The sequence below is a fragment of the Trichomonas vaginalis genome, chromosome II, assembly GCF_026262505.1.
Source record: "Trichomonas vaginalis G3 chromosome II, whole genome shotgun sequence".
Classification (NCBI taxonomy): Eukaryota; Parabasalia; order Trichomonadida; family Trichomonadidae; genus Trichomonas; species Trichomonas vaginalis.
Genome location: NC_067204.1, coordinates 11,577,538 through 11,590,909, shown reverse-complemented (window position 1 = coordinate 11,590,909; position 13,372 = coordinate 11,577,538). Strand labels below are relative to the sequence as shown.

At 35.4% G+C, this 13,372-nt stretch overlaps 3 protein-coding genes and 3 pseudogenes across 6 annotated transcripts, besides 1 other annotated feature; 2 read left to right on the top strand and 4 right to left on the bottom strand.

The window, feature by feature from the left end:
- Nucleotides 1-5,679: part of a mobile genetic element that runs on past the window's edge.
- Nucleotides 44-196, bottom strand: TVAGG3_0527630 (uncharacterized protein; the record flags this gene model as incomplete). The annotated part of the gene is made up of 1 exon (XM_051237504.1): nt 44-196. One exon carries the CDS (start codon nt 194-196, stop codon nt 44-46), a length of 153 nt encoding a protein of 50 aa, XP_051095328.1.
- TVAGG3_0527620 (uncharacterized protein) lies at nt 216-617 on the bottom strand (the record flags this gene model as incomplete). Its single annotated transcript, XM_051237503.1, has 1 exon — nt 216-617. The coding sequence occupies one exon, from the start codon at nt 615-617 to the stop codon at nt 216-218; it is 402 nt and encodes a 133-aa protein (XP_051095327.1).
- Nucleotides 1,614-2,821, bottom strand: TVAGG3_0527610 (annotated as a pseudogene). Its single transcript has one exon. A coding segment is annotated over exon 1 (1,208 nt).
- TVAGG3_0527600 (uncharacterized protein) lies at nt 2,991-3,839 on the top strand (the record flags this gene model as incomplete). The annotated part of the gene is made up of 1 exon (XM_051237502.1): nt 2,991-3,839. One exon carries the CDS (start codon nt 2,991-2,993, stop codon nt 3,837-3,839), a length of 849 nt encoding a protein of 282 aa, XP_051095326.1.
- TVAGG3_0527590 lies at nt 3,844-4,084 on the bottom strand (annotated as a pseudogene). The gene has a single exon. A coding segment is annotated over exon 1 (241 nt).
- A 6,161-nt stretch (nt 5,680-11,840) lies between the features above and the next one.
- On the top strand, nt 11,841-13,294 carry TVAGG3_0527570 (annotated as a pseudogene). The gene has a single exon. A coding segment is annotated over exon 1 (1,454 nt).
- Nucleotides 13,295-13,372: the final 78 nt, after the last annotated feature.

Below are 13,372 nucleotides of genomic sequence, written 5' to 3'. Positions count from 1 at the left end.
TACCGTTTCAACTTCTTCGGTCATTTCATCTCAGTAAAAAATTTTAGTTTGGTTTGTTTTCAACTGGTTGTTGTTGTTTTTTAAGTCGGTCTAAAACTTCCTGAGGTATAGGAAGAACTTGACAAACACGTGGTGTAACTGCTGGAAGCCGACAAATCCATCTTGAACCCATTTGTCTCAATGCTGTATTGTTCATTTCATCTCAGTAAAAAACTTTACATTCCCCACGTTTGAGGCGGTTGAGGTTGGTTATTGTTTACCCATTGTTGTGCATGGTTATATCCTCTGTTAAAGAATCTTTCACCTTGGTCCATATAGTGTCCTGCTTGGTTATAGTAGTCATTTGCTTTGTTATAATAGTTTCCTGCTTGTCTTCCTACATTGTCCATCCATCCTTGAACTTTTCCTCTTGTTTCAGGATTTGGAATAAGATTTGTTGCATCTCGTGCTACATCCCAACCTTTCTGTACAGTTTGTATAATAGGTTGTGCTTTCTCTTTAAGTATACCTAATGTACTCAAAATCTTCCTTCCAACTCCAAATACACCTCTGGCTATTGTTCCCACTGCGGGCAAAAATCTGGATGCAACTCCTGCTAATGCGCCAAATAAACCCATTTCTTATAGGATAAAAAATGACGAATCCAAACAAGGACCCCTATGTTTCTAAAGCGACAAAAAAAGCACTCATGGTAAAAATCTTTAGTTCAACACCAAATGCTTGGTTTATGGATATCTTGGAAAACATTCCGAGAGTTAGAACAGATGGACCACCATACTGGCTAATATTTGTCGGTCAAAACACAAGATACTGTGAAGCCATACCATTATGGTCCAAAATATTTTAGATGTGAAAACTGCTTTGACAATATTCGTTGACAAATACCATCCAACAAAACTGACATCTGACTGTGAAAGTTCTTTCAAATCAGATGATGTAAAAAACTATCTGCGTTCAAAAAATGTAAACCAATATTTCATTGTCGACCAAAACCATTCTGCTCTTGGTGTCATTGACGGTTGTATAAAAATGTTAAGAGACTTAAACCAACCACAAGGTGGTGAAGCAAATGAAATGTCATATGACGACAAATATAGACACTTCTCCATGGCAAAGATGAGACAAGTTTTAAATATTTACAATAACCGTAAACAAAAAGGTTTGGGAAACCACCCCCCGAAGAAATGAAAAACAACCTGACTTAGAGAAAGACTATATATTAATAATTTAGTCAAAAGAGACAAACAAGAAAGAATGCCGGGCTTCAAACTTCAGAAAGGTGACAAAGTAAAAATAGAAATACCCAAACGCGACCCATATGAAAATACTATTGACTATGACAACAATGGGAACCCGACAGGTACTCACATTCGTGTTCGTAAAAATAGAAGAAAGTATACAAGAGAATATTATGAAGTTTTAGGCAAACATGGCAAAATGTACACACTGCAAGCAGAAGATAAAACTACTATTGTCAGACCTCGTTTCAAACTTGTCAAAGTTCAAGGTGGTATACTTTCAAAGACAGTTCCTAACAAATATAAGACAACTCCTGACGAATATGCTAAAGAAGTTGAAAATGACGACTAAGCATTTCTATACCATGCGTAAACTGTCATGTAAGGTGGCATGTATTCTTTACTTTGTCCCGTTGTTTGCGTATATCCTGAAACGCGATGTGTATGGTTTCCTCCTACATCAGTGTTATTCCAGTAACAATTTATAGCAAACTTAACGTCCTCTTTAACATCATATCCTTTACCTTTTGTCATTCCTGACCAATCCCAAAATCTATGACTATGCAAACCTGCTTGAGATGTACTTAAATCTATGTAGTGACTGTGTGCAGGTAAATTTTCACCTGAAATCGTTTTACTTCCACCTGTTTCCTTTGAAGAGTTTGCACAATACAAAAACCTGTCGACTATTTGAGTCCAAGTTCCAAAACCAAGTACTACTTCTGGTCTGGTAGAGTTCATTGACGTATAAATAGAGCCTATAGGATATAATGTTTGAAGTATTTCTGTCTTTAATGTTTTGAAGCTCTTTTTTGTCTGCTTTCTTGTCTAACATTGCGGGTAGTTCATATGCTTCAAAGTTTCTGGCATGATCTTCGATATTCCTGCAACTCTTATCTAAATTGTTAAGAGTATCTTTTACGCTTGTACTCGGATTCTCTAAAGGTGCACTTGAACCAAGGTCAAAGTTCAGTATTATGTCGTCTGCTCTAACAGTTGTAAAACTTGTATGTGTATGAGTCTTATTTGCTTTCTTCTCTAACTCATCGTTAACATAAGTTTTATCTGCTTTAAGGTCTAAACATCCTGAAACCCATCCTGTATCGGCTTTAGTTTTTAAAATCTTCGATGTCCATTCATGGTACCAGTCAACCCTTTCTATAATTTCTTTATCTTTTTCATCCACATATTCCTTATCTGCTTTCTTCTCTAACGCACTAGCCACACAATCCTTATCCGCTTTCTTTTCAAGGCTAACGTTTAAGTCTGTTATTTCAGATATAGAATGTGTATGAGTCTTTTAGAATATTCGTTTTCAGCTCTTGTCACTTCACTTGACATTTTATTGTCAACATATTTTTGTCTGCTAGTTCAGGATGAGTATGTTCTTTTGTTGCATAAGCATTGTTAGCTCTTTCTTCTTCTTTTGCTATTGCATCGTCTACATATTCTTTGTCAGCTTTGTTGTCAACATCTGCTTTCAAAAGAAGTTCATTTATAGGTTTCTCGTTTAAAGTTCCTTTTGTTGGATTTATACAGACAGTATGGTTCTTATTGTCTTGAAACAGAAACTCATCTGTCATTGGGTTTAATGTCAGTTTTAAGTTTCCTTCTTTCAATGACTCAGATATCTTAGAATAGTTTGAAAAGTTTGTTGTGTTCTTATTTAGAGCTTGCATAATGAGTTGTCGGTTGTGTTGTATTTCTCTCATGGAAGCAATATCTTTCGACATTTTTTATTCTAGATAAAATATGCTTTCAATAGAAAAAGAAAATTCAAGAGTTGCTACAACTAAACCATTAGATGAACTTTTTACTAATGTCGGTCAAAAGTTTGAGACAGAGACCGTAAAGCATGAAGGCTATCGTTTTGACTACCCATTAAGATGGTTAAGAGACCCATCTGTCACAAAAGCTATTGGCTTTCGTAGAATGAAGTTCATTTCAGAAGCCATACATGGTTTCCCATTTACGGTCGGTTTTGAAGTTCGATACTATAACAAAGAAAAACGTATGTATGAGAAATTTGAACAGGGAAAACTTTTACAAGTTAGTTTGCTTGTAAATTTAGAAACAACTCTTCAAGCTTTTCAAGAAAAAATAAACAATATCTATCTCGAATATGCAAACCAGTATAACATTGACGAGGGAGAATACCATCTCGATATTATTTATGACAGGAAAAATGCAACTGTTAAAATCAATAGAATAGAAGACCTTGGAGAAAACGTTTATATTTCTACAAAATATAACAACTTGGCATGGTATAGATTTATGAGGATGTTAAATCAGCCTGCAGCATATCCAGTACACCCAGACTTTTATGAAGTCGAAAACCCTAATGGAACATATGAAAATATTTTCGACCCAGATGCTATTATTGTTCATGCTTCATTTTCTGGTGCGCAAAACTCTTTCTTATGTCTGATGAATGACTTTTACGAAAAACCTACAAAGTTATACGAACCACCAAGTGGAAGTATTTCAGACTTTCAAGTATGGTTTACTACAGATGGAAGAAAAAGAATAATTCCATTATACCATGCGTTTTGCTTAGAACTTAGTTTCATATACAACTACTATCGAACGGTAAAAATATAATTTTTTAATACGGTTGAGGTGTTGGATTTGGTTGCCAACTAGACTGTGGTGCAGGTTCAGGCTGTTGTATAACAGGAGCTTGCTCTTCTGGTTCAGGGTCTTTAGGTATAATACCAACAAACTGACCTACTCTTTTACCAATATTTTTGACTCCGTTCCAAATTCCTCTTCCTATGGTTTTTATTCCATTCCATACCTCTTCCAACTCTTCTGAAGAAGTTTCCAATACTACTGAAGAAACCCATTTTACTATATGTAAAAATCTAATGTCCGCCTAGTCTCTTACGTTTCCTGTTGAGTTCCATAGCATTCTTTAACTGGAGCTCATACATTCTGTTTCTCCTCTGGTAGAAAACATATTCTGGGTCAACTCCTGTGTTCGCGTCATCTGCATAAAGTGTTTATATCCCACTTCAGGGTTTGTATAAAACTCTTCATCTCATATTTGCATACCATGGTGGCAAACCTAACGCAGCGTCATTGACATGCAGTTTGCATTTGTACATCTGTTGGCACTTGACCATAGTTGCCATTGCAGTTTGTATTCAACTTCATTTGGAATATTCTCTGGGTTTGTTTGTCCAGGTTTGCTGTGCATTCGCTAATTCTGTGCGTCCATTTAATATTAGATAAAAATATCTCTTACGAGTACATATACTGAACATTTGCAGGCATTGGTTCATCTTCATATTCTCTGTACTTTTCTGCCACGTCAAATAAATAAATGACACAATGGAAAAAACCTAAAAACAAGTAGTCTATTTCAAACCACATTTACTTACTAATAAAATTTCTTTGTTATGACACTTTCTCCGGTTTATAGGACCTCTCTCATATTCTATCTTGTCATATCTAAACTCATAGTCATGTATGTCCTCTAACCATCTCATAACGGTTTCCAAACCACTTTTATCGGATGTAAAGTAAAAGCATGGATGGTTATGTAAAACGTCTAAAGTTTCTAAAGAGTCTCTCAAAGTCCAGTCTACTTGGTATTGAAAATCCCATGTGTTATTAGAACGGTGGGTCCACTATAAAGAAAACATTTTCCTTGTCTTTATATTTTTCATACAACTCTGTCCAACGACATCTCACAAACTCTATACCCTCAATATATTTCTATGTCCTCTTTGAAAACATTTGTATAGTTAAGATATAAAACTTTTGACATAAGTTTTCAATGTCATGAACTCTTATAGCACCACTATATATATAGCTAGCAATATACTATCCCAGTCTATATATTCTGCTTTTTTCAAAACCTCTCTCACAATATTTTCTTATCTAATGGTATACGTTCCATCTTACCTATAGGTATCTTTTCTTTTAACTCTTTCAATATATTGTTTGTGTCTGGAATATGTTTGAGACGGTCCATATAGTTGTCGAAGTCATTGCATATAATCTTTGAGTCAGGAAATACGGTATGACATAAATGGGATATATAGAAACTTCCACCGAACAAATCTACAAATGTTAGACCATTCGGTAGTTTTCTTAAGTTCTCTCAATATAATATCTTTACATCTACTCTTATTTCCAAGAACGGTAACGGTGGTTTTGTAAAATTCATTTATATATAATAATAAAAATGTTTTTACCCGAAAAGTGACAGAAAGTGACAAACATGAAAAATATATAATTTGTGAAAAGTGAACATTATATAATGTTTTCGACCCAGAAGAAGGCTTCTTCCCAGAAGCAATGGAGGAAGAAGAAGAGTCCTCCGAATTCACACCAGAAGACTAACAATTTTCCGAATAAAAACTTCATTTATACTAAACATCTTCGGGGCTAGAGGGCACGAAGTGCCTGGAAGCCCCACTACCTTTTTTTTTTTAATTCTATAACACTCTTTGCATATAATTTTTTTTAAAAAAAAGTTATATCTCGACAAAAATATGATTTATCAATAGAGTATGTAAAATAAAACTCATTCGCAGTATTAAAAAATCGTAAATCTTTCCAAAAAAATTTTGAATTACAAATTTTAAAACTTAAAACAACATTTTTTGAAGCGAAAAAACGAAATCTAATTTTTTTTGGAAAATTTAGAATAAATAGAGCTCTTTAACTCGTCGAATACAAATTGTTTTCAAGTTTTTTTCGACCGGAAATTGAACTTTTAGAGTTTATACAATAAGATTCACATGAAAAAATACGGGTTTAACAAAGAAATCACCAATATAAAGGTTTTTAGTAGAACGAGATTGATAAAAACTATGGTATGATAAAAGACGATAATTTTTTTGGCGGGATAATTGAAGAATATGAATGATTCAAATTACAGACATACTCTAGTCCGAAACTTACTATGGTTCGTGACTTATTTTTGACACAGAATAGCTGTAGACTAAGGCTTACTCTAGATCAGACTTATTATACAATTAAATTTGCTTTTGGAATAAGACTTAATTTTAGTTACAAACTTATCTTAATATCAGACTTATATTTAGAATCAGACTTACTTTAGTCTAGAACTTACATTTAGAATCAGACTTCCATTTCAAGTCAGACTTACTTTCGTCCGAAACTTACATTTCAAGTCAGACTTACTTTCGTCCAAGACTTACATTTCAAGTCAGACTTACTTTCGTCCGAGACTTACATTTCAAGTCAGACTTACTTTCGTCCGAAACTTACATTTCAAGTCAGACTTACTTTCGTCCAAGACTTACATTTCAAGTCAGACTTACTTTCGTCCGAGACTTCCATTTCAAGTCAGACTTACTTTCGTCCAAGACTTACATTTCAAGTCAGACTTACTTTCGTCCGAGACTTCCATTTCAAGTCAGACTTACTTTCGTCCGAGACTTACATTTCAAGTCAGACTTACTTTCGTCCGAGACTTACATTTTAAGTCATACTTACATTAATATCAAACTTATATTAACCTACGACTTACTTTTATTCCCAGACATCTTGATCCACACTGACATTGAAAACCACTCATACATCTAAAGCCACTCAAACATCTAGATCCACTACGACATGGAGATCCACTCAAACATAATTTTTGCTCTCTAACTACATTTTTATATGATTTTACAACCTAAATTTTCTTCTTTACCTAAAGATTATTCGCAATATCTGAATATCATTAATTAATTGAGATATTCAAGTTTTGACAGTGGATTTGGAAAGCAGACTTGATGGAGATTTTAAATCTGATGTCAAATCTTCGTTTTGTGCATTATTGGAAGAGAAAAAAGGGTGTTAATTGCAAATCTTAAATATAGGTTTTTACGAAAAATGTAATTAGGGTTAGAATCATAGAAAGATATATCTGTCAGACATTGTTATGTGTGATAGATATTATTGCATCTCATAGACACTGTTGCATCTGTCAGACACTGTTAAATTTCATAGACACTGTTGCATCTCATAGACACTGTTGCATCTCATAGACACTGTTGCATCTCATACACACTGTTGCATCTGTCAGACACTGTTGCATCTCATAGACACTGTTGCATCTTTCAAACACTGTTAAATTTCATAGACACTGTTGCATCTCATAGACACTGTTAAATTTCATAGACACTGTTGCATCTCATACACACTGTTGCATCTGTCAGACACTGTTGCATCTCATAGACATTGTTGCATCTTTCAAACACTGTTGCATCTCATAGACACTGTTAAATTTCATAGACACTGTTGCATCTCATAGACACTGTTGCATCTCATAGACACTGTTGCATCTCATACACACTGTTGCATCTGTCAGACACTGTTGCATCTCATAGACACTGTTGCATCTCATAGACACTGTTGCATCTCATAGACACTGTTAAATTTCATAGACACTGTTGCATCTCATAGACACTGTTGCATCTCATAGACACTGTTGCATCTCATAGACACTGTTGCATCTCATAGACACTGTTGCATCTCATAGACACTGTTGCATCTCATAGACACTGTTGCATCTCATAGACACTGTTGCATCTCATAGACACTGTTGCATCTGTCAGACACTGTTAAATTTCATAGACACTGATGCATCTCATAGACACTGTTAAATTTCATAGACACTGTTGCATCTGTCAGACACTGTTGCATCTCAGACACTGTTGCATTCATAGACACTGTTGCATCTCATAGACACTGTTGCATCTCATAGACACTGATGCATCTCATAGACACTGTTAAATTTCATAGACACTGTTGCATCTCATAGACACTGTTGCATCTCAGACACTGTTGCATTTCATAGACACTGTTGCATCTCATAGACACTGTTGCATCTCATAGACACTGATGCATCTCATAGACACTGTTGCATCTCATAGACACTGTTGCATCTCATAGACACTGTTGCATCTCATAGACACTGTTGCATCTCATAGACACTGTTGCATCTCATAGACACTGTTGCATCTTCAGACACTGTTGCATTCATAGACACTGTTGCATCTCATAGACACTGTTGCATCTCATAGACACTGTTGCATCTTCAGACACTGTTGCATTCATAGACACTGTTGCATCTCATAGACACTGTTGCATTCATAGACACTGTTGCATCTCATAGACACTGTTGCATCTCATAGACACTGTTGCATCTCATAGACACTGTTGCATCTCATAGACACTGTTGCATCTCATAGACACTGTTGCATCTTCAAGACACTGTTGCATCTCATAGACACTGTTGCATCTCATAGACACTGTTGCATCTCATAGACACTGTTGCATCTTCAGACACTGTTGCATTTCATAGACACTGTTGCATCTCATAGACACTGTTGCATCTCATAGACACTGTTGCATCTCATAGACACTGTTGCATCTCATAGACACTGTTGCATCTTCAGACACTGTTGCATTTCATAGACACTGTTGCATCTCATAGACACTGTTGCATCTCATAGACACTGTTGCATCTCATAGACACTGTTGCATCTCATAGACACTGTTGCATCTCATAGACACTGTTGCATCTCATAGACACTGTTGCATCTCATAGACACTGTTGCATCTCATAGACACTGTTGCATTCATAGACACTGTTGCATCTTCAAGACACTGTTGCATTTCATAGACACTGTTGCATCTCATAGACACTGTTGCATCTTTCAAACACTGTTGCATCTCATAGACACTGTTGCATCTCATAGACACTGTTGCATCTCATAGACACTGTTGCATCTCATAGACACTGTTAAATTTCAGAGACACTGTTGCATCTCATAGACACTGTTGCATCTCATAGACACTGATGCATCTCATAGACACTGTTGCATCTCATAGACACTGTTGCATCTCATAGACACTGTTGCATCTCATAGACACTGTTGCATCTCATAGACACTGTTGCATCTCATAGACACTGTTGCATCTCATAGACACTGTTGCATCTCATAGACACTGTTGCATCTTCCAAACACTGTTAAATTTCATAGACACTGTTGCATCTCATAGACACTGTTGCATCTCATAGACACTGTTGCATCTCATACACACTGTTGCATCTGTCAGACACTGTTGCATCTCATAGACCCTGTTGCATCTTTCAAACACTGTTAAATTTCATAGACACTGATGCATCTCATAGACACTGTTGCATCTCATAGACAATGTTAAATTTCATAGACACTGTTGCATCTCATAGACACTGTTGCATCTTTCAGACACTGTTAAATTTCATAGACACTGTTGCATCTCATAGACACTGTTGCATCTCATAGACACTGTTGCATCTCATAGACACTGTTGCATCTCATAGACACTGTTGCATCTCATAGACACTGTTGCATCTCATAGACACTGTTGCATCTCATAGACACTGTTGCATCTCATAGACACTGTTGCATCTCATAGACACTGTTGAATTTCAGAGACACTGTTGCATCTCATAGACACTGTTGCATCTCATAGACACTGTTGCATCTCATAGACACTGTTGCATCTCATAGACACTGTTGCATCTTCAGACACTGTTAAATTCATAGACACTGTTGCATCTCATAGACACTGTTGCATCTCATAGACACTGTTGCATCTCATAGACACTGTTGCATCTGTCAGACACTGTTGAATTCATAGACACTGTTGCATCTCATAGACACTGTTGCATCTCATAGACACTGTTGCATCTCATAGACACTGTTGCATCTCATAGACACTGTTGCATCTTCAAGACACTGTTGCATTTCATAGACACTGTTGCATCTCATAGACACTGTTGCATCTCATAGACACTGTTGCATCTCATACACACTGTTGCATCTGTCAGACACTGTTGCATCTCATAGACCCTGTTGCATCTTTCAAACACTGTTAAATTTCATAGACACTGATGCATCTCATAGACACTGTTGCATCTCATAGACACTGTTGCATCTCATAGACACTGTTGCATCTCATAGACACTGTTGCATCTCATAGACACTGTTGCATCTCATAGACACTGTTGCATCTCATAGACACTGTTGCATCTCATAGACACTGTTGCATCTCATAGACACTGTTGCATCTCATAGACACTGTTGCATCTCATACACACTGTTGCATCTGTCAGACACTGTTGCATCTCATAGACCCTGTTGCATCTCAAGACACTGTTAAATTTCATAGACACTGATGCATCTCATAGACACTGTTGCATCTCATAGACACTGTTGCATCTCATAGACACTGTTGCATCTCATAGACACTGTTGCATCTCATAGACACTGTTGCATCTTTCAGTCACTGTTAAATTTCATAGACACTGTTGCATCTCATAGACACTGATGCATCTCATAGACACTGTTAAATTTCATAGACACTGTTGCATCTCATAGACACTGTTGCATCTCATAGACACTGTTGCATCTCATAGACACTGTTGCATCTCATAGACACTGTTGCATCTTTCAGACACTGTTGCATCTTTCAGACACTGTTGCATCTCATAGACACTGTTGCATCTCATAGACACTGTTGCATCTGTCAGACACTGTTGCATCTCATAGACACTGTTGCATCTTTCAAACACTGTTGCATCTCATAGACACTGTTGCATCTCATAGACACTGTTGCATCTCATAGACACTGTTGCATCTCATAGACACTGTTGCATCTCATAGACACTGTTGCATCTCATAGACACTGTTGCATCTCATAGACACTGTTGCATCTCATAGACACTGATGCATCTCATAGACACTGTTAAATTTCATAGACACTGTTGCATCTGTCAGACACTGTTGCATCTCATAGACACTGTTGCATCTTTCAAACACTGTTAAATTTCATAGACACTGATGCATCTCATAGACACTGTTGCATCTCATAGACACTGTTAAATTTCATAGACACTGTTGCATCTCATAGACACTGTTGCATCTTTCAAACACTGTTAAATTTCATAGACACTGTTGCATCTGTCAGACACTGTTGCATCTCATAGACACTGTTGCATCTGTCAGACACTGTTGCATCTCATAGACACTGTTAAATTTCATAGACACTGTTGCATCTCATAGACACTGTTGCATCTTTCAGACACTGTTAAATTTCAGAGACACTGTTGCATCTTTCAGACACTGTTAAATTTCATAGACACTGTTGCATCTCATAGACACTGTTGCATCTGTCAGACACTGTTGCATCTCATAGACACTGTTAAATTTCATAGACACTGTTGCATCTCATAGACACTGTTGCATCTTTCAGACACTGTTGCATCTTTCAGACACTGTTGCATCTCATAGACACTGTTGCATCTGTCAGACACTGTTGCATCTCATAGACACTGTTAAATTTCATAGACACTGTTGCATCTCATAGACACTGTTGCATCTGTCAGACACTGTTGCATCTGTCATACACTGTTTTATCTCTAGGACACTATTACATTATCTTAATCTATTTCTAATTTTAAATATTTTTCTGTTTTTTGTTTTCATTATTAAATTTATTTTATAAAAATTATTTCCCTTACTTAAATTTTAAATTTCTTCTTTGTTTAATCCTAAAATTCGTTTACTTTTAAAATTGACATTCCGTTTAATGGCCATGGCTCCTTTTGATTATGGATGTATTATTGATCTAAATAAAATCAATAGTACTATTCTTAAGATAATAAATTATTCAAAATATCTCGTTCAGAATAATATAGACCTCGATTTAGAAGATCCAGAATTTAATGATATTCAGGCTGAATGTAAGCGCATTCGTACATGTGATGCTTATAACTACATTACCCTTTTTGTAATACATAACTTAAATTTCGCACCGGCGGTCAATGAAATACTGGACAATTTAGAATTTTACCCTACACCAAATGAATACTTAACTTCAATAGCAGACGAATATAGCAAGGATATGGGTGATGAAGAAGAATATAACTATATTCATGTTTTTCCACAAACATTGAAGGATTTTCTAATTGATACTTTGTTAATGGATGATCTTGACGCTTTTTTATCCAAACTATTTGGTCGCAATATTGGAACAACCATTTTGGTGAAACAATCAGTATGATAGAATTAGCATATGCTTTCAATGCAAACAATATCCTTGAATATTTATGTGCAAATACTGAAAAACTATCAAACTTTGACGATAACCAAAAATTTATATATAATGTTCAATGCGGAAAAAAATATTATGTCAATATCCTCAATGTCAAAAAATCATTGATCGCTGGTTTTGAACTGAATTTACTTAAATCCAAGAAAATTCGTATAAGTTCATTCGCATTTGAATGCTATTTAAAATATCAAAATTTTGCGGAAATTATATCTTACATTAATTCATATAAACCAGATGATATTGTTCGATCGAAAGGATTCATGAAGTCTGTTGTAAGGCACGCAGCTAGATTAAAAAATATGGCTGTATTTTTTCAATATGTATCTAAAGATCTTATTGACGATGACAAAGAGCAATTTGTTTCATATATTCTTGATTCACAGGCAGATTTCATTTTCAATGTATATAATCGCATTGCAATGGCTATTATTTATCAAAACGCATGATTAATGAAATTCCCCGCGGATATAATGTTCTTAAAATTGCAAACATTGAAGTAATGCATAATTATGACAAAGAATCACGCCAAGTAACTTGGAATATTGGTGCCTCAGATATATGGAATTTCAGTGAGATTCATGAACTCTTTAATTATCTTCCTTTTTTCCTTAAAATAGTTCCATTTAAGGAACAAGAAAATCCTCCCAAATACACAGACTTCTATTTTAAAGACACTGATCCTAGTGATCGTTTAATTCTAGAACTTGATTTTGATCGAAAATATATTGAAGGAAATCGATATAAGGCTTTTACAATAATTATTAACAAAAAAATGAGTCAAGCTGTTATAATAAGGAATAACAAAGATATACCTTATTTAATCGAGGATGTTATTAACAGAGTTCAAATTTCAAAATGTGTAATTCCTTCAAATAAGTTAAGCAAAAAACTGACACGTTATACCAACTTCAATTCACCAATAATTAAGGATATTTATGATTTGCGCTCGTTACTTAAACAATTACCCGGCAAAGTTTATGTCCATCTTTTAGAAGATAAGCTAAAAG